The sequence below is a fragment of the Teleopsis dalmanni genome, chromosome 2 (assembly GCF_002237135.1).
Source record: "Teleopsis dalmanni isolate 2A chromosome 2, ASM223713v2, whole genome shotgun sequence".
Lineage (NCBI taxonomy): Eukaryota > Metazoa > Arthropoda > Insecta > Diptera > Diopsidae > Teleopsis > Teleopsis dalmanni.
The window spans coordinates 5,024,338-5,048,921 of record NC_051847.1 but is presented as its reverse complement, the minus strand read 5'-3'; the positions used below and the strand labels follow the sequence as shown (position 1 = coordinate 5,048,921).

Sequence of the window (24,584 nt, the reverse complement as noted above, 5' to 3'; positions counted from 1 at the left end):
TCCAATTTCTCGATATCTCATTCTCTCTATACACACTCTCGTTCTATCATTCACTCGCTTTATATTACTTTCTTTACCTCACTCTTTCACTCTACTTTTAGACTTTAAATTATTTCACTCCATATCTCTCCATTTTTAGTGAGAATGAAAAGTATATTTATCTCCTTTCACTCTCTCTTTCTCTCAATATCTCATTCTCTCTATATATTACTCTCACTACATCTTACTCTCTCTATATTTCACTCTCTTTATATCTTACTTTCTTTATATATCACTTTCTCCCACTCTCTCTTTTTCTCTATATCTCATCATTTTCTATTTTGAGATATTGAGTGAGATATTTCTCACTCCTTCTCTATCTGACCCTCTTCTTGTCTCACTCTCTATTCAAATTGCTCTATTACACATATTCTTTATCTCACTCTATCTACCCCGTTCTTTCATTCTCACTATGTTTCACTGTCTCTAAATCCACTCGTAGTTTCTCTTTTCTGACAACTTGATAAGTTCTTAATTTTTTGAGATATATTAGTATATCCGAAGAGTGCATAAGACGATAGTGAGCATTTAATCTATTATTGGAAGGGAATCCAAAATCGACTCGACGTTATTCATAAATTCAGATATAATCATAAAATCGACTTGGAATAGATAAATATAAATGACTGCGAATTTAGTGAAGAAATCCTATTACTCAAACCAAGTGGACGATTTTGACCAAATTTTTATGCTTTAAATTTTAGAATGAATTTTGATTTATGGGCATGTAATGTATCTACACATTTGCTTCAGATAGTTTCTTTGGGATATTTCACATTTTACTTCAGCGCAGATATTTCATGTTACAAGTATTTTTCATTTTTCATTTTTCATTGAAATGCGTAAGAGAAACAATTATGGCGATTCCGGTGTAGCGACGAAATACGTTACAACTGCTCTTGGCCAGTCACAGTTAATGCATCTTTTGTCTGTCCAACTAATATGTGGCTTCTTAGCTGAAGCCAAGAGTGCGTGCCTCAGTAACTACAGGCCTACAGGCCAATGGTTGAACGCTTAAAACGATTCTGTGATCTTTTTGCTTGATTGTGCGTTTATCTATTTTCTATGTGCATTTTTTCTTCTAATTTTCATTACTTACATATAATATTTTGTTGCACTAAACTGAATCGAAGTATAAAAGTATCTCAAGTTTTTGAATTGCAATGCAGTTTCATTACATATTGCTTAGTGAAAAGTTCGAGATTTCGTTTACGCATTAACCACCGCTTCGATCTTAGCTACTAACTATTTTCGTACAAATATGAAGTTTCTGGTAAACATTCAGATATTCTAAAAACTTATTAGAATATGGATTTAAGCAATAAAGACTCATTCTGTTATCCTTTTCAGATTCTTCTCGGCTTAATTGCTGCATCAGCTGCCGCCCCAGGCGGTTTACTTGATTATGGACATGATCTCTCATATGCCGCACCAGCTGTTGGCTATGCACATGCAGGCCCCGTTGCCGTAGCTGCAGCACCAACTATTGTCAAATCAATTGCTGCTGCGCCTGTTGCAGTAGCAGCCCCTGTAGCTGTTTCTGCTCCTGTTGCTGTAAAAGCAATCGCCGCTCCAGCAGCTACGAGTTATTCATCATTTAGTCAGGTGAGTCGCACCTATCGAAGTTTATTCAAAAAATATATGAAATAAATAAAGTAGAATAAAGTATAAAGAATAACATAAATGTATTTTTCCCATTTGTGTGTAATCACCGCCTACTCTTGTAAGAGTTCCTAATACACCCACTTAACAACTGTACATTCTACTTCCAGGTCACACACTCAGCTCCAGCTGTCGTTAAATATGCCGCCGCCGCTCCTGCTATATCATACGCAGCTGCAGCTCCCGCCATTTCATATTCCGCTGCACCTGTCGTAAAATATGCAGCCGCTGCTCCTGCTATATCATATGCCGCTGCTGCTCCCGCCATCTCATATTCTGCTGCACCTGTTGTAAAATATGCAGCCGCAGCTCCTGCTATATCATATGCCGCTGCTGCCCCTGCTATATCCTATGCAGCTGCAGCTCCCGCCATTTCTTATGCCGCCGCACCGACTGTAGTCAAATACGCCGCCGCTGCACCTACATACACAGTAGCCGCTGCACCATCGATCGTCAAATACGCCGCACCTGCAGTTTCACTCGGTAGTTATGGTGGCTTTTCCAGCTATGGCGGCTACGGGGGTTATGGTGGTTATGGTGGTTATGGAGGTTATGGAGGTTATGGAGGTTATGGAGGTTATGGCCATGGCTACGGTCATCTGTTGCATTAATTTTCTCATAATCACTCACATAACGACGAAGGATAATCGGCCGAAGGATAATAAGGATAAACGTCATTTCTACAATATGCCAGAGTCATTTTAATATTCTTATGTTAACATTTAGTATTTCTAAAATATTTGAAAAAACAAATAAAAATAATGGAGCATCAACGTGAACCTCAGAACAACGAAGGAGTAAAAATAACAGCAACAACAGCCGCGCATTGCAAAGAAAACGAATTTATAAAAACATTAAAAAAAATAATTTAATAATTATTAATAATTAAAAATGTATTAACGCTTTAATTTTAACTAATTTCATTTGTTGTATGGCAAGGAGAAGAGTTCAAAGCTCATCGAGCTGAGTACGAAGACATTTGGGTTTGATCAGGTCCAAAAGTGAACTCATTGGATTATTCTGGTGATCTTAAGAGTCTGCGAAAATTATAATTAGGCGAAAATAAATAAAAAATAGTTGAACTTTTTTCATAAAATCAAAACCTTTTATTCTACTTTATTATACTTTAAATTAAAATTACAAGCAGTACTATATACACATTCATAATAATAAAAAAGAACATATTCAGGATCTTGGCAATGCTGTGCCAAGGTGTTTGCTGGGCACTGATGAAGTCGTTGGCCTGAAATAAAAATCATATATAGAAGATTTATGATATCAGTACATAAGTATCATTACATATTCTAATAATACAATCAAATTTTAAGGTATACGAATAGGTAAGTCAGGTCGGGACCCTAGTCTCAAATGGCTCTTAAGAGTCAACTACTACTATTAAAAGAGTCTTACTATTCAACGAAGAATCATTCATTTACAATTAATGTATGATAAATCTATACATAATGACAATAATATTAGTATCGTTTTTAAACGGCAGTCTAGTAAAAAAAGTCGACCGTTTGGATTTACCAAAAATTAGAGTAATAAAGAGTGGATCGTGTGAATAAGAAAAGATTTTACAATAGCACTTAAATGTGATAACGTTCTGGTTTTATTGCATTGCCTTCGAAACCTAAAAAAGTTTTAAAGAATCAAATCACACGATATGGTCGGCCTACTAGTTTGTATAGTACTATCAATGATGATTAAATTGTGACTCGAAAATACGAAAAAATAATTATGAGAGATTCCAAGCTCTCCTGATATGACGAAAAAAACTGACTTAAAACTAAGATACAGTTGTGATAACTTGAGACGACTAAAGGAGTATTTAAAAGAAACTCTAGACAAGAGACTGTCAACTGCTGACAATGAACAAAATTCCGAGCCTTGGTTTGATGAAATATTGGATTGATTTGAGATGAGTAAACGCAAGTTACAGTTGCGATAAATTGTACATACTGAAGGAGTATTTGAAGAAAACTCTAGACGAGAGTTTCTCAACTAGCAAATAACACCACCTTTCCATAATATATACTATTTTTATCTTTAACTATATCATTTTTTACTAAAATGTGCCTGTACTGGTCTTTGGAAAATACATTGAAAATGCTTTCGATCAGCCGTACTTTATGGATTAGGAAACACTGCTCTATAGTATACTTTAGAAGTAGTGTCAATAAAGGAGATAAAGAAGAATAATAAGACTTAATTAAAAATATTTTTATTAACAATCTAAAAATTTGTTAATAAGAGGTACAAATATATTTCAAAGAGAATAGAGAATACAGAGAAAATGAACGAATCTCATATTTAACAATGATTCCGAAGGCATATAAGATAGAAAGTAAAGGCGAAAAAACATAGAATAACGATTTAGACTCTGTTCTAAATAAATTTTAGGATCTTAAGAGGTAAAGATGTTTAATTGTGTGCGGTGGTCGATTTGCATAGATAGACGATTGAAAAGAGATAATTCTCACACTAGGCAATACATAAATTAGTCAATGAAATGGGTGGGACCCTGTAGTACCCCCAGCTATCAAAGAGTAAAAGTGCCCATTGTGCTGACTCGAAAAAAGGATCAACATACATACATTCTATGAACTTAACACTATATATGCACCTTTCTTAGTATATTTCATCAATATAAAAGAGTGCTTCCTCCAATAATTCTTTAGAATGAATAATGTCTCCCGTAATTACTTTTAAATCTGACGTCTTAATTTTTTTAGGAATTTCTTATCATCATTTTTTAACAGTTTTTAAAATTTTAAGAATAACACTACCATATAATATTTTACCTATGATATCCATTATTTGGATTTAATATATATTTTTATTATTTAAGATTAACTAATTCATTTTTAAAATAAATAAAAAAATTAAATATAAAATCAAAAAACTTACATCCGCAAAGCGCATACAAAGAGACACTCTCAATGGTGTTGAGTTTATGAGAAATATCACCCAATCCCACGGTTCTCTTTTAGGTGGGTATAAGTCGAACCAAATAATGACAATGTGTAATATATAACAAAATGTAGTAATGCTCATCAAATGCTGGTAGGCCACCACTGCCAAACAAATAATAATAACTAATTAATGAATAAAAAACATGAAGAAAATATTACTTAAATTTGGTACATAAAATTGTGGAGCATGTTTCGTCATGAACATTAAGCCCAGAGCCGAAATTAGAAAACAGAGTAGAATAAGTCCGCCACGGCGATAGCCACGCAAGAAGAAAGACAGTATGAGCAGTGTATTGCAAGCTGTGCAGTAGAAAGAAAATAAAGTATATTTCCATAAAATATATATCAATTAATATCAGTAGTATTAAGGGCTTACTCAAGAAAGGCATCAAAAACACTTTTCGATAAAAGGAACCATTTCTTGCGATTGTCAGCTCGATAGAGATATCACCTTCGAGAGTTTGCATAATGCCATCCTTAGTAAAACGAGCAATACTACCAATGCTGGTGTCATTAACATCTATAATCATTCGAGAAACAGCGATTTGATGGAAGTGCCATTCAGAGATCACATTAAAAGGGTCGTTAGTGAATGGCTCGTGATTATCATACAATAACTCCAATTGCTTATAACCAATGGCCATCGGTTCATTTATGCCCATTAGAAGGTCACATGTCAGAGTCTCACTTGGCCAATTTTTCTCTTGATTAGTGCACCATGTTTTCATTTCCAAGTTATGTGCGAACATGACCACACTGCCATTTGAATGTATTCTCAGTTCCACATTTAATGCAGATGCAAATTGTTGTAATTTAGCGTTACTAAGGGATATAATAGATTAGGTGTTATCAGTAAGGGAAGATGTTTTTTTACTTACTTCAATACTATAACATTTGGCTTCCATATCTTAACTTCAGAACTTACTATAGCATCGATGTTCTCGTAATCGTTAGGATCCCAAACTAATTTACTATCCTCCCAATACTTAATCATATAATTTTTTTGGTATATTACTACCATATATTACCGATAACGTATAGAACTTACCAATATTATATTCATACGTGTCTGCAGAATGGATTTATCCTGCTGATATGAAACAGCCAATATCTGAAAAGCGAAGTTTACTGTTTCCAGTTCATCTGGTATAGTTTCATTAATGCTGTTCTGTTCAATTTCCTTCAGCAAACGCACCCTTGGCGACATTAAACGCACTTCCTGTTCTATTAAATTACCTGTCATCCGGTAGGAAACAAAACGTTCATTTTATTAATCAAATTCTTATCAGAGTTACTTGCAATAATTGTTACGAGCAGATCTGAAATATATAGGAGCTAGTTTTAACCTCACCTTTATCCAGTTTGCAATCAAAGAACCATTTTGCCATCGTACCGCTACCGAACGAGGCCAAACTAACGTAATTAATCTTCAGCGGGGAACTATCAGTGAAATTAAGCAGCGGCTTATCCTTGAAACCGGGTATATAAACAAGCAAATCACCTTCTACAAAGCAACATAAATAAAAATATTATATATATAAGTATACATGCACTATTATTCACATACCTATTGTTTGTATAATTTCAATGGGAGTCGGATCAAGCGTTGATAAAATTTGTGTGTCTTGGTTAGTTGCAACACGGCGCTTCCCTATGCTGGTACGAATGGTGGAGAATGTATTGCCGCCAGCACCAATGACTAATGGAATGCGATAAGAAATTGGATTAGTAATACATAATTTTTTTACGGGCTTGCTTTTAGGCTTGATTTCAGTAAAACGTGAATCTTACCGATTTCATAGACTCTATCCATTTCTCTGGGGTGTTCTGTAACTGATAGCAATATATGTGCATCCTTTGGCGTCAGGACATAAAACATTAGATGCAAGCGTTCATGTGTCTCGATGTCGTTGTTGTTTAAGTTATGCACCAGGAAGAAATCCTTGTACACATATCCAGTGCGTATAATATCGTATTCTGTACAAGATTCCAGTTTTGCAAATGATATATTATACTTGCTGGCAGAACTTAAGGTTACCAAATTCAAGCTCAATACTAGGCAAACTCTTATCAACAAGTCCAGCACTAAATTCATTTTCTAATATTTTGTACATATATAATTTCCACGAACTATTCACGACGGCATTCAGCAAATAACTGAATGAAGTCACGATTTCGCTACAAATTCGACTTAAAATACTATACACATCTTTATCGCAAACATACGAAATGCTGCAGACTTTCTGATTAAGTCCCGCTTAGCTCAGTATATCGATAAGAAATAAAAACATGTGGGCAGAAAAATTTCACAAATTTTCTCGCATTGTAGTTGAGTTTGTGTTTATAATTTCATTTTATTTCTTATTTGAATAAATATTTATTTATTTTTCACATATTTTATAAATTAAAATTAAAACATCAATAATTAAACTTCGAAGTTGGCGGGATAAAATATTAGCATGGACAACAACCACATACATGCATTAAAATTATTTTGGTAATGGAATAAATTATTTATACTAATATATATATTTATACTAAATAAATGGATTGCTTTTGCAAATATACTACATCTCGACTAACGCTTTAAATATAATACGAATTCAACGAATATGGTTTTAATTAGTAAGAGAAATTGTAAATAATATTAATATGCTAAATTCTTTTTAATTTTATAATTTTTGATTCGAATCTTCCTGTTGGTAATGCCATTTTGACACTTCGACTTTTGTTCGAATTTCGAAATTGCTGTAACCGGCTGTCAAATAAATTCTACAAAGGGGCATTTGTTATGATTGAGTGTAGCTGAGTAAAAACAATGTTTTTTAAAACACGTTAATTAATTTGCATTTTGATAGGAATAGTTTATAGTTTAGTGAATTTCATATGTTTACACAAATGCGAAATGGTGCAAGCAAACTAAAATATAAAATGTGGTACGTGTGAAAACATAATAATAGGAAACAGTAAAATCTCCTATTAAGTATGAACTAAATGTTTTTTAAAATAGATTCATAATTATTTGATATGAAATTTTATATTAAATCACAAGCGAAAAGACCACTAATATAAAAAATGTGATATGAAACATCAAGTCCAAGTCAAGCAGTAAAAAACAAAAACACTAACAAAAACTACGTAAACAAAAGCAACAGCACTAACAAAAACAACAACAACAACGAGAACTGCTGATAATTAACCAAACAATAGCGGCAAAACACGATTCCAAGCCATTCCAACAGCGTAGTTTTTAGTCAATTTTTGTATTCCAATTTGAACGGTTGTGGTTTGTGGCGGTGGAGCGTATCTTATCAGAGTTTTCATTAGAGTAGAATTTTTGTGATAAATAAATCCCGCCAACCAAGTGTTTGTTACATTCATTTAGTGCAATTATTTCCTATAAACACAATTATACAATTACAAAGGTAAATAAAAAAAAAAAAAAAATGAAAGAAACGATTTTATAATTATTTAAACAAATTATTTATTTGAGATCAGTAATTCACTGACACAAAGAAACCAAGAGCCACCAAATAAAGAAGTTCGAATTTGTTGGCAGCAGCATAGGAAAAAGAAAAAAGAAAGTTTTCGGTTTCTTGCATTGACAAAAAACGCAAGCGCGTTGCCCTCAAATAATTTTGGTTACCTGCAACGCCGACGACTTTTTTCTTGAAGTCTTTCTTTAATGAAGCGCTACGTAACTTTTAAAGGTGTGTTAGGTTTCTTACTTGCTTGTGAACGAGTGAGTAATCTCAAAAGAATGATAAGGCGGAATTATAAATAGTGTGAACGCTTAAACTGTGTTCCGTTTGATAATGAAAACACATTGAACTTTAAACATTAATACTCACAATTAATATTCTTAATTATAATTAAGTTTTTAATAAATATTATTAACATAAATGAATGCTGATGATTACTATATATATACATATACTAAGTTATTAAATTTACGGATTATTTTCAATATATCTCCTCTGAGACATTATATCAAGAGTGTGTCAGCAATTACTATAACTGCTTTTAATCGTTCCATAGAAATCTAATTCTGTTTTACCATTATCATTAGAATCGGTGATACAGAATGCTTTGATAGACGATATATTGTGGTTGGTAGTTACAAAATCCCTCTAAATTGAGCACCAAACTGGTTCGAAACTGTAGAAATTCCAAACATAACTGAGTTAGCTAGTATAAGCAAAGGAAAACTTTTCTGCATATTAGTTACTAATTCCCAGTTAGGTTAAGTGGTACTTAAGTGTTCAATATTGACCACTAAAGTAATAATTAAAATTTTAACATATCTATGCCATGTCAATATTAAACCGAACTTAAGTGTGCATTGGTTAGCTTTCAAACTAAACTAAGATCTGCATTCATAACACAAAGCATTTCTATAGGATGTGCAGAACATAAAAACGTTATAACTTTATTGACGACTTCCAAAAACATTAGGTGGACCAAAAAGCTTAGTTAAGTTAACAATTAAAGTGACAGATTTCTCAGTCTAAATAGCTCTAAATTCAGATTGAATATTTGTTTCTTAAGTGAACGCAGTTTTTACAAAAATGGGATTAAGGAACGCGAAACTATCTCAGTAGTTTTCTAAACTACTGAGTGAAGTATAAAAACATCTCATGTACTCTTACCCTCTATTATTACGAAACTAGTACTGTTTTTCCATCTTTTCCTCTTCAATGAATAAGGTTTGAAACTCTATTTAAAGGAATATTGTTAGGTTTACTAATCGTTTTAACTTATTCGCTTTAGTCTATGAGACTTTTAGGCATAGCTCTTGATAGCTGTTAAAACTCTATGCAGACTCTACAAGTAAATCAATACTGAGGAGTGTTGGGTGAAACATAAAAATAAAGTTCTATGTTTAAGTTGCTGTTTATAGCTATATGAGATTAAATTCTACTAATCTACTAATATATATAAGATGTTCGTATAATAGATACGTGATTACTCTTTATGAAAAACACACGATATTTAAAAAATTGAAAATATTTTGAATATTTCAGAAGTTCGTTTGGAGTATTGGTTGTAAAGCTTTCTAACAAAAGATACTGCAATATTAAAAATGCATTTACTGACAACTCAACTTTTTTCGTATCTACAGTTAAGTTTACTGTTCCACACGCAATCCAAGCGCCAGATCTTTTATTTCTAATTTATTCACGCATGATTACGACTAATTATATTCACGCATACATTAAGTGACTTGCCATACCGCTTTTCTATACGAAGACTCACACAACTATTTTGGTTTCTGTTTGTTTAATTTCGACTCTGCCATCGGGCTTTTATATTCTAAGCCAGAAAGCATTGCCTCCGCTTGGTAGAAACGTTCTTGTGTGTGGTTATTTGAATTTGGTAGTACACCTTTCTCCTCTCAATGCCGCTTTATTGGAAAATGTTAATGTGTAACGCTCTTTTAGCCGAAATCACGTTTTTCCCTAAAAAATTTGGAAACTCAATATTTTGTGGCACTATGAAGAAGGCTTTCTTACTGTCTTTCGGGGTCTTCCAGGCTCGAGCTCCGTCCCTTTGTTATTGTGGGCGATACCCGTTTTAACACAGTCTCTTCTCTTGTGTTTTATCATCTTTTCCTATTTAAGCTATCTTCGATTTATTGTTAAATTGATTTGCATTTTAAACACTTCGACCATTTTTAACAACTTCTTTAGACGTCGAGCTATAATTTTCTACAAAAATCAAATCGATTTGAAGCATTTTTCTTCTATGGAAAAAAAACTTTCTTTAGATTAAATTTAATCCAATTTTTTAACTTAAGTATTTATTCAATAGTTTTCCTATCTTAGAGTCACATAATTATTTCAAGATGCTTTCTTCGTATTCAGTTGCAATTATTGATTAATAAAACCTAAAAGCAGATGAATCGAAAGGTGGAAATCCGCAGAGTCACTGTAATGCAACTTCTAGGAATTACAGATATTTCGTTCTTACGCTTGCATTGCTTATTATCTTTAAAATATTTTATATTTAAAATCTGTGCTTGATGATTGGCAGAAATTTTTATAGAGCGAGTTGGACATTTTTTACTAATGTTATTGTTAGGCAACTTCATTCATTTCTGTACACAATCTCCAATAATTTCTTTAATAGATTGTTTCGATGTTAATGACAATAAAATTGTAAAACTAAGAATCATAAACTTTACGTAAGACGAAATTGTTAAATTAATTACCCATAATAATATTATTATTTACAAATCTATTGTTTTAGAATTTTAAAATCATGATTGGCATTTATTTAATAGTCGTCTCGTGGATGTTTTTTTCCAATACTCCAGTAATGATCGTATTTGTCTTTTTTTTATAAAAAGAATCCGTGAAGGTTTGGTTGGGTGACTTCCCACATATCTGCCTGCCTTTATTTAGATGAATTCCGAGGTCTCTACCTTTAGTTTCCATAAGGGCATAGAGGAAAAATAAATTCCATCACATAATTCGCGATGAAATGTTTACTACAGATTGCCTTTGATGACTGCAATAACATGGCGGAATATTTATAATTATGGCAGTCGACAATTCTTCTCGGGCGTTGTAATGCATTTCAAAGTATTTTTATTAGATCTCGATGCCTTCTGATAATAATTGATAAAAGTATGTACTTTAAAAAAGATAAAAAGGAATGAATAACTTCACTTCAAAATTCTACCGGCACATGATTGTCGATGTAATAGGCTATATAGACAAGGTAATGGACCAAGTATTTCAAAACAAAATCTTAAATAAATTATTTTAATATTACCAGAAAAATTACGATTTGCTTAGAACACAATAAAAATTAATGAAGTTTTGCTTTAAAAATATTTTTAACTTTCTGTTTAATGAATACTGGGTTCTCTCTTCCTCAATTTCAGCCTCAGCCTCAGCCTCTTCCCATCGCTTCAAAGTGGAATTATAACTTAAGGTTCACTAAGTGAAAGGGCTTAAGCTTTAAGTGTTCATTTTCAATTCCGAAATAAATAAATAATTTTTTTTTTGGTAAGACCTTAAAACTCTGCTAATTTTGAAGAATTGCACTCTTTCAATTAGGTCATTGTAGTGGTTCCGATATTTGCAGTAAATATTTTGTTTTTAATTAAAAAAGCATTTGTTTCGAAATTTGCAAAAATTGCATTTTCAACTTGGCACATATTTGCCAAGGCATTAACGTTGTTTATTTTCCTAAAAATTTATTTCTTCTAAAATATTAGTCAACACTCTGAAATGAAATATTTATTATTTCGACTTTAAGCGTTCACGTGAGTCTATTAGTTAATTTTACAAAAATAAAATGTATACTTGCTAATATTTAATGTGAACTTAAAATATTAAAAATTACAAACAATTGGCAAATTCTTAAATGCGGTACATCAGTTGAAGCGGTAGTTTCAGTTTCTAAGATAAATGGTTAAAATAAATATATGAGATAAATGTCAGCATATTTAACTTGTACTAGAATAATTGCAAGACTGTTTAAAACAATCCTTAAAACTTTATAATTTTGTCGCCTTTATTTATTATAATATCTTAACTGTACTTAATTTCTCCTATACAATAAACTAAATTTGATTATAGTAAATTATTATGAACTAGTTCAGAAGTTATTCTTATTCCTTATTGTGCGCTTCGCAGATAGATATTACAATGACACCACGATCTGTACAACCATCTCTCCACGTTACATATGTCCATTCCCTACATCATATCAATAATACGTCACTACTTGTTATAACTGAACCAATACCAGTGTTGTCTAGTATAAATGAGGTTCTCAACAGGCTCTCGTCTGATTTTCCTGCTATGAGTGTGATCAGAATTTATCATCGGCGTTTACGATCAGTCTTATTTAGATCAGAATTTAATCAATTTCCTGTCACGTTTATATAACGAGTGTTTTTTTAGCTAAATAAAAACTATCGATATCGATAATTATTGTTTGATAGTTGATAATGTCAACCTGATAATGCCATTTTTGTTCAGTAAGATTTGACAATTCATCATGAATCGTTATACGCTAGAACAACGCTTCCAAATTGTGGAAACTTACTTTGAAAAAAATAAATTTGTTCGAAAACCTAATAGAGCAGTTCTTCGAAGAATTGTGTTTAGTGATGTAGCTCATTTCTGGTTAAATGGCTTAGTCAAGCCGTTAATGAATCACCATCACATCTACTAAAATAGACTGTTTGATGTGGTTTACCCGCTGGCGGCATCGCTGGTTATTTTTCTTGCGAAATGAGGAAGGAACTGCCGTGAATTTTTGTTTCCAAAAATAAATTAGTTAAACATCGACAACATTTAGTTCTAATAAGACGACGTAACTTGCAGCGCGCTTAACAATCGATTTATTGCTAAATCAATTTGGTGAAAACTTTATTTTCAGAAGTGAGCCTATTAACCGGCCCCCTCGGTCGTCCGATTTAATGCCACTTGATTACTTTTTATCGAGCTATATTAAGTCATTGATTTATGCCGACAAACTAGCCACTCTTAGAGCAAAGGAAGCTATGTGGAATGTTCAGTCAAATTCCTAAGGAAAAGTTCTTGCATTCTACTTTTAACTCGCTTTCAAGTATCAGTATTCAGTTCATAAGCTTCTTTCTTGAAAATACAAGAATGACATTAATATATACATAACAAAATTTATGGAATGAAATCACACTAAGCAGAGTGTATATGAGTTTCGCTGCATAGCAACCAGATGAGTCTCTTCATTGATTCTCTGCTACTTCAATCGTCGCCTGTTTGTGCTGTAAATTAGCACTTTTTTGTCATTAACTTTAATATTATACTACGGGTTGCCTTGTTAAAACATAATTTGAAATAGAATTTTTATTGAAATGTGACTTACTGAGGTCAAACAATTTACATATTTGGTGCTACAATCGTTAAAGACAACCTCCGAATGCCACATTTTGAAGCCTTCTTATATTTAAGAATAGTTAAAAAGGTGTTAAAGTGTTAATTGGCAACTAAACTGTGTCAGAAAGTGCCATAAAATGAGTCCACATTTGGCTTAGCTCGGCTTGGCTTAGGTTATATGAAAGGCCGTAAACTTTTGTGTAAAGAGTATACACAATTAATTCGTTGCCTCATATAGGGAAAACATTTAGTCTTATAATGAACACAGAAGAATTAAAAGTTATTACAGTAACAAAATTAAGCAAGACAATATTATCTTCGTACTCTGTCGAGACTGGGGACTGCATCTCAAGAAACTAAATTGAAAAGCAGTCGAATGAAAAACAGGAAGGTGCATTTACTGCTCTTAAAATATAATTGCTTGATAGTTAAACATAAATAAAATTGGAAATGGTCATAATATCTGATTTTAAGTGCTAAAAATATGATTATTTGTTTTTAATAAGTACGAGTACATAAATGAATGTTTAAGTTTGCTACAAAGGAAGATACAGCAATGATTAAGACTGCCTGCAAATAGTATCAAAAACAAAGACTAAAAAAAAAAATGAATCATACTTATATAATTGACTTATCTGTAACAAATTAAACTAAGAGTATGTAGTATAATTTTATATTAGTATACCAAAGAGGATGTCCAAATAAGAAACTGATCGTTTATTCCATTAGCCAACCTCAAACAGCAAATGTTAAGTTTGTTTAAGTAATTACGTGTCAGTTGTTGACCTCTCTATAGGTAACTAATCGAATAACAACATGGTTTATATAACCTGTAGTCTCTTTGCGAAATATCTACTCTAAATGAGTCAATATACAGTACATACTAAACTACATCTTAATAAAGTAGATATATTAATACATTTATAGACATTTTCACGTAAAAGAATAAAAGTAGGTTTTATAACCTACTGTTGAATTTGGTATAACTCGGAGTGGATAAGTAAACACTATTACGTAGTCAATATTGATGACTGTTTGTAGAGGAGCAATCACTTTTAATACCATAACATCTGGACAAGTAATCCGTAAAATATTAATACCACCTGATATAATACACGGTTTGAAAGTATACACAAACATAATTTATTTTTTATATATATTGAAATCCATTCTTATTTTAACGACAATATGACAGTATTGACTATTTTTACTTTAATAGAATCTTTGTTATTTAATAGAGAGGTTTCAAATAGTAGTGAACTGCAACAACAAAAATTCATTTCATATTATTTCAATTAATTGAATTTTTGACTGACTCTACAGCTGTTACGAGTATTGCCAAATACCCATCATCAATGGTCTTGGAAATAATTATTCGTAAATAATTTTTTAAGACTGCAAATACCAGGAATTGAAAGCGTGCCCTGCCAAATTTGAAGCTCAGAGTCAGCGCTCCTTAACCAACTGACGAAGCACATTTTTCTGAAGTTTTGTGAATTTCATGTGAAATTTTTGTTAACAAATTTACTTGCTGTATTATAGTTTTTCTACTAAGAGGTAGTTGTAAATTACTACAAACTTCAAATTAATCGATATTCTTATCAGATGCCCAAAAATGCTACACAAGCTTTTAATTTTTTTCTTCTATGCGGGATTTATGTCTTAAGGCATCATCATAAAAGCAGTCTACATACTTTCTTTTGTAGGCATCTATATAAAAATGCCTTCCCAATATTTAGAAGCTATCGGCCTTAAATGCATAGTTTTCTAATGGAGCTTCTAATGGAGTGATATTCCTTTTTTCATTTCATTTTTTAAGATCTTCTAAGGTTTTCTAAGGTCTCAGTAAGATGTTAGGCGTTACCATTAGTGCACCACTGAATTATTAATAGATAACTATAATGTGAAGCGAAACTATCTTTGGTTTTTATAAGTCAAAAATATTTATAATGCGATTCTAAAATGCAAATTATTTTCCATTCTAGTTGAAATCAATAAACTGCAAGCCAAGTAAACCAACTCTACCTCAAAATGATTGGAATTATTTTATTGCTTGTATTGGTCGTCATAATAGCCGGTTTCTACTTCTCCAAAACTACAAAGGATATGCCAAAATCTTGGTATGAATGGAAGACAGAGTTTCGATATCAATTTATTGGCATGACTGGTCTCATACATGACTTCTCCAACGAAAGCAACGACAGAGTCGGTTAGTGTATTTTGTGTTTTATTTTTTTAAATAGATAAAAGTATATTAATCGCATTCAAATTCAATGTTTAGAGCTCTACAAACAACCTGGACGTGTTGCTATTATCACTGGTGGTAATCGGGGCATTGGTCTTAGAATTGTCGAGAAACTTTTAGCTTGTGATATTACCGTGATTATGGGTAAGTACACGATTACGATTACGATTACGATTGAAGCTGAAATTTATGTGTTAGCTTGGCATTTTATATGAACTGTAATTATTTGGAATTGTGCCCTGATGCAAGTTTCGATATTAAGAATCGTAGGAATACGAAGGAGTGTTGAGTGATTTTTATATCTACTAAATACGTGATAGGAAAGCATTTTATTCAGTGAATTTGATTCAAGTCAGATAAACCGATTTATTGTCACCACAGTGTAGTTCATGCAATTGTTGATTCCATAAGAAAACGAGTTCAGAATAATAAGTTGTCGAAATAAATAAATAAAAAAAATTACTTTGATAAATTTTAGCAAAAGTGGGATTTTTTTTAGCATTTTCTTAAATGTTTTTAAAAAATACATGTCATAAAAAAGCAAATAAGTCAAGTAAATTCACACGTTCTGACTTTCGTTTTATTTTTGAGTTAAGAGCAGTCAGTAATAATTTTTTTATTTTGAATGCAATTGGCGAAATATTATTTGAAGTAATTATTATTGAATTTCAGAAAAAATAAGAAATATTACATTAAATCGCGTTCTCTTTAGTTATATGGAACAGTTAATGCTTGCTAGCTTGTTATTGCTTATAAATCTTTAACAAGAGCTTACTTTTGCAATAAGAACGTGAATTGAGATATATTAATCATATTTGTTGTTCAAAAGCCAACCAAAAACAAAAAGAAGGTATAATATTTTCATAAAAATACATGTATTGCTATATAAATCTAGTCATCTATAACCACATTTAGAACTTTAAAACAAACTAACGGGTAGAATCGAATATTATCTGCCTTGTAACCGTGCACATCCAGTAGATAGATTAGGTTTGATTTCTTTAACCTTTAAGCCCACTTCCGTTGTGATACTACAGTACCTAATAGATAAAGAGAAACACATAGAAACTAGGAGTTCTAATAAGATCTTTGCAGCATATGCTAACAGAAGGAAGGAACACTATCTAGGCGTCCTTCTCTTGTTTTCTTGTGATATCGAAAACCCTATTAAATTTTTTAATAGATTGGTTTAGGTGAAGTGAATGGTGAATTTGGTTCAGGAACCCACACTCTTTAAACTTTTAAATTACTAGTTAAAAAGATGACTTCTAGTTTGGTGGAATTATGTTCGTGAAGTGATTTTTTTGACGCATTGTATCTAGTAGCTTACGGTTCTGTGTTCTCTCCTACTGATTTTTGAAATTTCATTAGAGATATATTATATGTCGCCTTGTAAATATTATTTTAATTTTGATTTGTTAATTATTTATTTAAAACTTCTACTCTCGTTTTACTTTTCATATATTTAACTATCTTATTTTGTTCTTCTATTTAAATATCGATCAAATTCCTTTGCATACATCTCGGCATAAAATTATAGCTATTTTAACCTAACATAATAAATTATACTCTTTTCTGCAGGTGTACGCGATCCACAAAGCGCTGAAGCTGCCGTTAGTAAAATAGTTGATCTCAAAACCACCAAAGGCAAATTGATTTGTGAACAATTGGATGTTGGCGAATTGAAATCAGTAAGACAATTCGCCGCAAAAATACAAAAAGACTATCCAAAAGTGGACATATTAATAAATAATGGTAATTATAATCAAGCGAAGTAATAAGAAAATTATAGACCAAATATTAATAAATAAATATGTCACACACACACTAATTATTTATTAATTTTTTTTATTTAAATATTTTTTAATATAAATATAAAATGTATAACAAAAACAGAATTGGTTAATGTTCGAAACATTTTATTTAAAAAATAGTTTCTTCCTTCATATATGATTTTAAATAAATTTCAAAAGTGTGAGAAGTGATATAAACGTAATGTATTGTATTTTTAATTATTATATATAATATTTAAATTTATAAAAATAATAATATTTAAATTTATCATATAACACAATATATAATATATATTTTATATATAACTACATGCATTGATTATAAACCGAACCAAACACTTAATTGGTGTCAATCAGACTTTTCAACATTTTTGATTTATAGTTATATCCTTTTCGTTAGGAATAACATTTTATTTTATTAGATTCTTATATATTCTTATTTAAATACATTAAGATTTTTAATTCACTAAACCTTTCCAATTTTTTCTAGAATATCTGATTGCCAGCCACTTATTAATTTCTTTTTAATTTAATTATTACTTTTTAATTTATTAATAATAATAATTTTTCTTTTACGTAGCTGGCATTATGTTTGCTCCTTTTAAACTCACATCCGATGGATTTGAGTCTCATTTGGCTATAAATTACTTGGGTCACTTCTTGCTGACGCATTTACTATTGCCACAACTGAAAGCTGCAGGGACCGCATCACAGAGAGCACGTGTCGTCAATGTATCTTCTTGTGTGAATTTGATTGGTCGTATTAACTACAATGATATAAACGGAGAGTAAGTTTTTAAATCTTTCATTGTTTAACTATTAAATATATTCGTAAACTATCTTATAGAAAATACTACTATCCTGCCACTGCATATAGTCAATCGAAATTGGCTCAAATCTTAGCCACACGCCACTTACAAAACTTATTGGACAAAGAAGGCGCATATGTACAAGTTAATGTTGTGCATCCTGGCATAGTTGATACTGATCTATTCGAGCATTCCGCCACAACTTCAGTGCCATTCTTCAAAAAGCTCTGCTTCAAGACACCTGAACGCGGCTCACGTACAGTTGTTTATGCAGCTATAGCGCCGGAAATTGAAGGTCAAGGCGGTATTTATTTCAGCAACTGCGTAAAAGGACCCATGCATCCTGCAGCTAAGAATGCTGAGAAGTGTGAAAAGTTCTTCAATTATACTTGCGAACTGCTGAAATTAAATGAGAAGCAGTAATTGAGGAATACTTGAGTGTGGAAAAAATGACAAGAGAAATGAGAAGAGCGACTGGAAGAGTTAAAGGATGTATATGAAGGCTTAGGAATGATTTAAGGGACAATTTTATAAAGAGCGCAAGTTTTCAATTAGGCACAGTTATGAATTTGAAAACACAATTTAAAAATTTATAATACATTTTTTACAATTTTATCCTAAAATTATATATATAATTTTAATTTTAAATCTTAAATTAATATTTGATTTCTATGTTTTATATTGAATTACATAAAATAATGATATAATATTTTTGTATTGAGAATTTTTAACCTTTTATTAAATTATTTTTATTTTTTAAGTTTTAAGTCACTTTAAATATAACAAATTATTTAGTTATGTTAGTCAGCTTAGTTTTGTAATTAATTTATTTAAATTAATTTAAAAATAAAAGTAAATATTTTACCAAAAATTTGAAATTCTTACGTCAGTACTTTGGACCGTTGAAGACCAGAGGTCATGAAGGCAATTAATTTTTGTAATTTAATTTCATGGTCGTTGTTGAAATATTTTCTTCATATAGTTTGCAAAAATTGTTTAGGAAAATTAAAATAAAAACAATTTTTTAATGTTTAATGTTTAAATACGGATTGTGCTATGCGCGGAATCAACGGAAGCAACTCATCTCCAGCTGCTTTGAATAAACCATTTAAACGCACAGCAGGTGCCTCAGCTCTCAAACTCCAAGCGAAGAGGCTTCGTCAAATATTACAACAACGTAAAAATTATGTACGCAATTATTAATATGTCAATAATATTAAAGACTCCCTCAGACGAGTCCGTGGGTGGTCCACATCATTCACTTTAACTATTTAATAGACTTTTATTAACTGCTAAACGATGTACGTACATCGAGGCAGCAATATCTGGTAATAAAATTTTAGTTGGTGTGCAAATATGTAAGCTTTTTTAACAACATTAATGATGACATGTGATGTGGATAAAATACTTTTTAATGATGAAGTGTTGTTGTTAATTGGTAAATGGTAGCGTGTCGGACAGGAAGAAGTTAGTTAAATAGAAAAGTACTAAATTCAAAATTTTTTATTGGGTCAGCTTGAGGTAAGAATTAATTGAATTAATTAGTTATGGGAGTAAGTTGTATGGACTCGAAACCGTGAGTCAGTAATTAGTGAGGTCACCCTAAGCTGGCTGACCTCACTAATTACTGGACATGTCAACTTCAAGTATCACCTCAAAAAGATAACTCTTGCTGAGGAAGACACTTTCAGACTATATCTAGAAGAAAAGGAGACAGCGGTGCATATATTGTGCCAATATCCAGCACTGGCAAGTAGGAGGAAGACTGTCTTGGGACACCATTGGGTTGGTGATGACTTGGCAGGCAACCTCAAGGTAAATGAGCTGCTTGCATTAACAAGAGATGTAGTTATGCGAACGAAAGCCACTCCAGCTTTAACTCAATAACGACATCCGAGAATAGAAGGACGAAAAAGGACCCAAGTAGTGAGGCCACTTGTTCAACGGTGCGCTGTCCCAACATCCCACCATAAGTGAGTAAGTTGTATGGACAGCCAAATTGCCAACAGCCCAAGTTAACTTTTACAGATGCATGAAATTTTTTTTATTTTGGAGATGAGTTCTTTTGACCACTCTTAATGGACAGAACTAAGAGATTTCATGGAAAAGGTTAAAACTGTAGTATCATTTAGGGCTACGTCCTGTCTGATGAGCTTTTGCTGGGGTCACTAGTGATTAAGCTCCATTCTCCTCTTACAACTCCTGTTGTTATAATTCTATGGAAAAAAGAATACTTGCTTTCTTACCCCATGATACCAGCCAGATCTAGTGCCAGTGGGGATTTCGAATTGTCAGTGTGAAATATATTAGTTTAACCCCTTAGCATGATCTATGAACTTAACTGTTGATCGGACGAGGAAGTATTTTTGTCCAAGGCGCATTGAAGCCACACATTCGTTCATGAGTATCACAAACGGCGGGCACCATTTGAAAGCTGGTGGTATATATACCTGTCTATGACCTCTATTAGATTCAACTTGCTTTACTTCATGAATTTTACGTGTAAAGGCAATGTAATATGGTTTAAAATTTTCTTTAAATAGCCACCGAAGTTATAGATAAAAACATTTTTGGATTATGATTCTTATAATTATAATTATCATGTATACGAGTATGATGACTGAAAGGAGTGTTATAAAATTAATTACTTCTTCAATGAAAACTCCAAATATTTTATAATAAAATATTGACATAAAAAGAAATTACTTACCTAACAAGAGTTTAATTGTTTTAATGTCTTTTATGTCAAAAGTGCGACTTTAAAAACTTTTACTGTCAATTTTATTCGTAACAAAGAGCACTGCTTTAGTTTGCAGACATCGATAATTACCAGTAAAGCCTTTCACCTGCCAACATAGCTTACACTTGAGCCGGTATGTCATGTCATCCCACTGAAACGATATCAATATTTAAGACTGTACCCGATGACTCCGCAAAATTTCCGGCGGTGCAAAATATGTTAACACTTTTTCTTTCATTTTATGTCTGCGAATTCGACATTGATCGAGTGACGCGTTTATACAGCATAAACAATATAACCCGAAAAGTACGCATTTGGACCAGTCCGAATTATAGGAGAGTGATAATAAATTACAAAAGTCAAAAATCAAAAATCAAAAATCGTTGCCTTTCAAATAAAATCGGGCAAAAAATTGCTTTGAAATCGAAACTCTACTCTACTCAACTTAAATGTAATCAATTTTAAACGCGAGCCTTCGCTGCCCTACGGCCAGGTTTACCATAAAAATTAACAATGATTTACCCTCCGCACTTTGCATAAATTAATTAAGTCTTCAATGCCTTGAAGTGGGCGTTCTATTTACTTTGTTCTTCTTTCTTTGTTGTATTTGTTTTGTCTATCAAATCTTTTATAATGATTTGAACAAAGAATATTTGACCTATATGCTGCTTAAACCTGTTGTACTATGTATGAGTTAAATGCATATAAGGATGATATATACCATCTCTTTTTGATTTGTAAACTTGATATACGTCGGTGTCTACACTAACTAGGCTTTGTCCAGATCTTCATGTTCGCACACAAATACGTATTATTTATGAATTTTGTTTTCGAACTATTATTTTTATGTCTTATTATAATAACATATAATGAATCTATTTCCTACAGTGCCTCTTCTAAAATCTTATAAAGACTTTATAAGGATATATTATTTCAACAGTAATTATTCTTATATTTTTACATTATCCAATAATATATAACATAACTGATACTATTTCAGGCTATTATTCATTTGTCTTTCTATTCAGTATTCATCTGTAATTTCATTTTGCTTATGATTTTATCATTGATAGTGTTTCACTATAAAGATTTTCTACAAATACTTTTTCTGAAAGTACAGTTTACTGCCACTTTGGCTGCTGTTGATATTGATGTATATAAATATGCCAGCTTAATTGAATCTGAATAAAATTAATTTGGGTTAACCACTTAAGGTTAGGTTAGGTTATACCGGCGATCCAATAGGGATCCACTTAGACCTATTGGCCCATTGTACTGTAGTATTATGGAAAAATTCAGAGTTAAACTAAGTTTTCAATTGGAACCTTTGGCGAAGCTTAAAATGCTGTTTAGTGAGAAGTTTTGAAGTTGATCAAGATCCTCAAAGAAGGAGATCCTACGATATTAAGTCAACGCCGTGTTCAATGTAATAGCATGGTTACTTATTCTAAAAGAATATGTAAGTAAGCCAACCATACTACTGATATCAGGGGCAATTCTCTCAGGGGGCATCTAAATGAGAGAGTTAGATTTCCCTTTAGTGGAACGTGGTCAAACTGCATACAGATGCTTACATATCGTTGAATCTTTCCATCTTTTCTTAAAAAGTTCTGCAGAAAGAACTCACTAAAAGTATTCATGTTGTTTCAATTGAGTTAATAATTATTAACTTAAATATATACGGCTAGCTATTTTTGAAATGAATCAAAAACTAATTGTTATCATAACAAGTATATAGTTATATTTTCCCATTAATCTAAGAATCTTGATATGCAATCTTAGCTGTAATAACTCCACATTATCATATTATCCTAGAATAAATAATATTGCACGAAAAGTTAAATTTCATTGTTTAAAAATTGAACGATGTTTCGCATGACCGATTGTACCGCTCTACTTTAACATCGAAATAGTTTAATTGTGATATTTTGATATTGCATCCAGTGGACCATAATTAAAACAATAATAGAAAAAACAATATAAATAATACTTATTATAATAATAGAAGAAATTAATTTAAAATCGTTTATTGATATTTTAATAGCCAATGGCCACTCCACCTCCACGATGATGAGATCGCATTTGAATCAGTTGCGGCAATGTCTTAACCGATTATGCGTTGTTAATACGCATAAAGACTTCATTAAAAATTCATACTCTTTGTTAGATATTTTACAATTACTTCGCAAATCCGCGCACAATAAGCGACGCTTTTGTAATTCAGATAATTTACGAATTACGAATTATTTCCAAAATGGGTTTACAGCCGCGAGTCCGAACAAAAGGCAAGAGTGGCCGGCCACAAGTGTCTACAGTGGCTGTCATAATACGTGCATGAAATTTGTGAATTGCGTGGGGTCAAGCAATTTGCAAATGTGGTCGAACGATCGATCGGGGCTCGCTTAGTTGGTCGATTGGAAGGAATATGGAGCAAAAATAGACGCTGGCCATGAATTTGAAAGTATTTCGTGCTATTTTTAACATATATGCTCATATTATAAGGCAATTTGTGAATTTTTAAAAATGACTTATTTGAAGGGCTTCAATAGAAAGAATTAGAGCAGCAATTAACCCACGTAAGTGAACGTTAACTGAGGTATGTTAGACAAAAAATTTGGAATATTTCAAAAGGCATGTGTGCATAGCTTTCAATTTCGCAAATTCTGTCGTTTAATTTTAATGACCCAAGCAATCCAGCAATTTGCACAAATCGCAGCAACTCTCTCAGTTGCGCATCACATATGTTGTTCGCACTCCGGTTAAGATATCTCTTTTATTTCCCAATAAGTTAGACAATTTAAAATAAACATAAAAGGCAATAAAGTTCTGCAATTTTCCGCTCCAGTTCTTGCCGCTGAATCGGTGTTTATCTACAAGACACACGCTTCTATGGGATGAGATTTATTCACCTCCAACGCTAGCCAAGATAATAAATTAAATTTGACTTCGTTTTGCAAATTTACTGGAGCAGTTGCAAGAATGCAGCTAACAGCTCCACCTACTCAAGTGAGCTCATCGCGTCTGTTGGACATGTTAACATGTTAACTCAAGAATCAGTCAGAGACGGCATTTATTTGCATTTAAACAAAGTTAATAAATTAAAGAATTTGTGCAAACTTGTTTAGTTTTTAATTTAATTTTAAATTTTAATTTGTTTAACTCTTCCAAGTCCATTGAAGTCCATTGAAGTGTGCGGCTTCTTCGCAGCCCAGGTTTAAAATGCTTTTGCTGTGTTGTTGTTGTTGTTGTTGCTACACGCAGAGCCGACGTTTCAGTGAGTTGGTTTGCAGATGGTTACGGATATAATTTAAATCCATATACATCGCGATAAATGATATCTTGTTAACACGCAAATCTGAATTGTAAATTCATCGTCGGTGTTGAAAACAGCACGTCCCAACATTGCGGGGTTAAGAGGCGAATGTTTTGGTGTGTGAACATAAAT

At 32.0% G+C, this 24,584-nt stretch overlaps 3 protein-coding genes across 4 annotated transcripts; 2 read left to right on the top strand and 1 right to left on the bottom strand.

The window, feature by feature from the left end:
* Positions 1-793: 793 nt before the first annotated feature.
* Positions 794-2,518, top strand: LOC119683817 (cuticle protein 16.5). Its single transcript, XM_038097682.1, has 3 exons — positions 794-1,312; positions 1,390-1,639; positions 1,882-2,518. The coding sequence occupies exons 1-3, from the start codon at positions 1,301-1,303 to the stop codon at positions 2,310-2,312; spliced, it is 693 nt and encodes a 230-aa protein (XP_037953610.1). The 5' UTR covers positions 794-1,300; the 3' UTR covers positions 2,313-2,518.
* A 303-nt stretch (positions 2,519-2,821) lies between these two features.
* On the bottom strand, positions 2,822-6,959 carry LOC119685530 (acetylcholine receptor subunit beta-type unc-29). The gene is made up of 9 exons (XM_038099833.1): positions 6,468-6,959; positions 6,244-6,375; positions 6,028-6,180; positions 5,725-5,912; positions 5,555-5,661; positions 5,053-5,498; positions 4,836-4,976; positions 4,612-4,778; positions 2,822-2,944 (listed from the first exon to the last, which is right to left on the bottom strand). The coding sequence occupies exons 1-9, from the start codon at positions 6,769-6,771 to the stop codon at positions 2,828-2,830; spliced, it is 1,755 nt and encodes a 584-aa protein (XP_037955761.1). The 5' UTR covers positions 6,772-6,959; the 3' UTR covers positions 2,822-2,827.
* Positions 6,960-7,452: 493 nt separating this feature from the next.
* Positions 7,453-18,981, top strand: LOC119683753 (dehydrogenase/reductase SDR family member on chromosome X-like). Of its 2 annotated transcripts, none has more exons than XM_038097593.1 (6): positions 7,453-7,612; positions 15,538-15,761; positions 15,834-15,941; positions 17,379-17,552; positions 18,171-18,378; positions 18,438-18,981. In XM_038097593.1, exons 2-6 carry the CDS (start codon positions 15,584-15,586, stop codon positions 18,820-18,822), a joined length of 1,053 nt encoding a protein of 350 aa, XP_037953521.1. In that variant the 5' UTR covers positions 7,453-7,612; positions 15,538-15,583; the 3' UTR covers positions 18,823-18,981. The 2 variants fall into 2 exon arrangements, with proteins under 2 accessions (XP_037953521.1, XP_037953520.1); XM_038097592.1 differs by lacking the exon at positions 7,453-7,612 and adding an exon at positions 7,649-8,101.
* Positions 18,982-24,584: the final 5,603 nt, after the last annotated feature.

Coding starts and splice junctions, on each gene's coding strand:
- LOC119683817 (XM_038097682.1), top strand. Junction 1,640..1,881: donor TACGAGTTATTCATCATTTA/GTCAGGTGAGTC, acceptor ACGCAGCTGCAG/CTCCCGCCATTTCATATTCC.
- LOC119685530 (XM_038099833.1), bottom strand. CDS start 6,771: ATGAATTTAGTGCTGGACTTGTTGATAAGAGTTTGCCTAGTATTGAGC. Junction 5,499..5,554: donor CCAAATGTTATAGTATTGAA/GTAAGTAAAAAA, acceptor TATATCCCTTAG/TAACGCTAAATTACAACAAT. Junction 4,977..5,052: donor GTTTTTGATGCCTTTCTTGA/GTAAGCCCTTAA, acceptor TCTACTGCACAG/CTTGCAATACACTGCTCATA.
- LOC119683753 (XM_038097593.1), top strand. CDS start 15,584: ATGATTGGAATTATTTTATTGCTTGTATTGGTCGTCATAATAGCCGGT. Junction 15,762..15,833: donor CGAAAGCAACGACAGAGTCG/GTTAGTGTATTT, acceptor TTCAATGTTTAG/AGCTCTACAAACAACCTGGA. Junction 18,379..18,437: donor TACAATGATATAAACGGAGA/GTAAGTTTTTAA, acceptor ACTATCTTATAG/AAAATACTACTATCCTGCCA.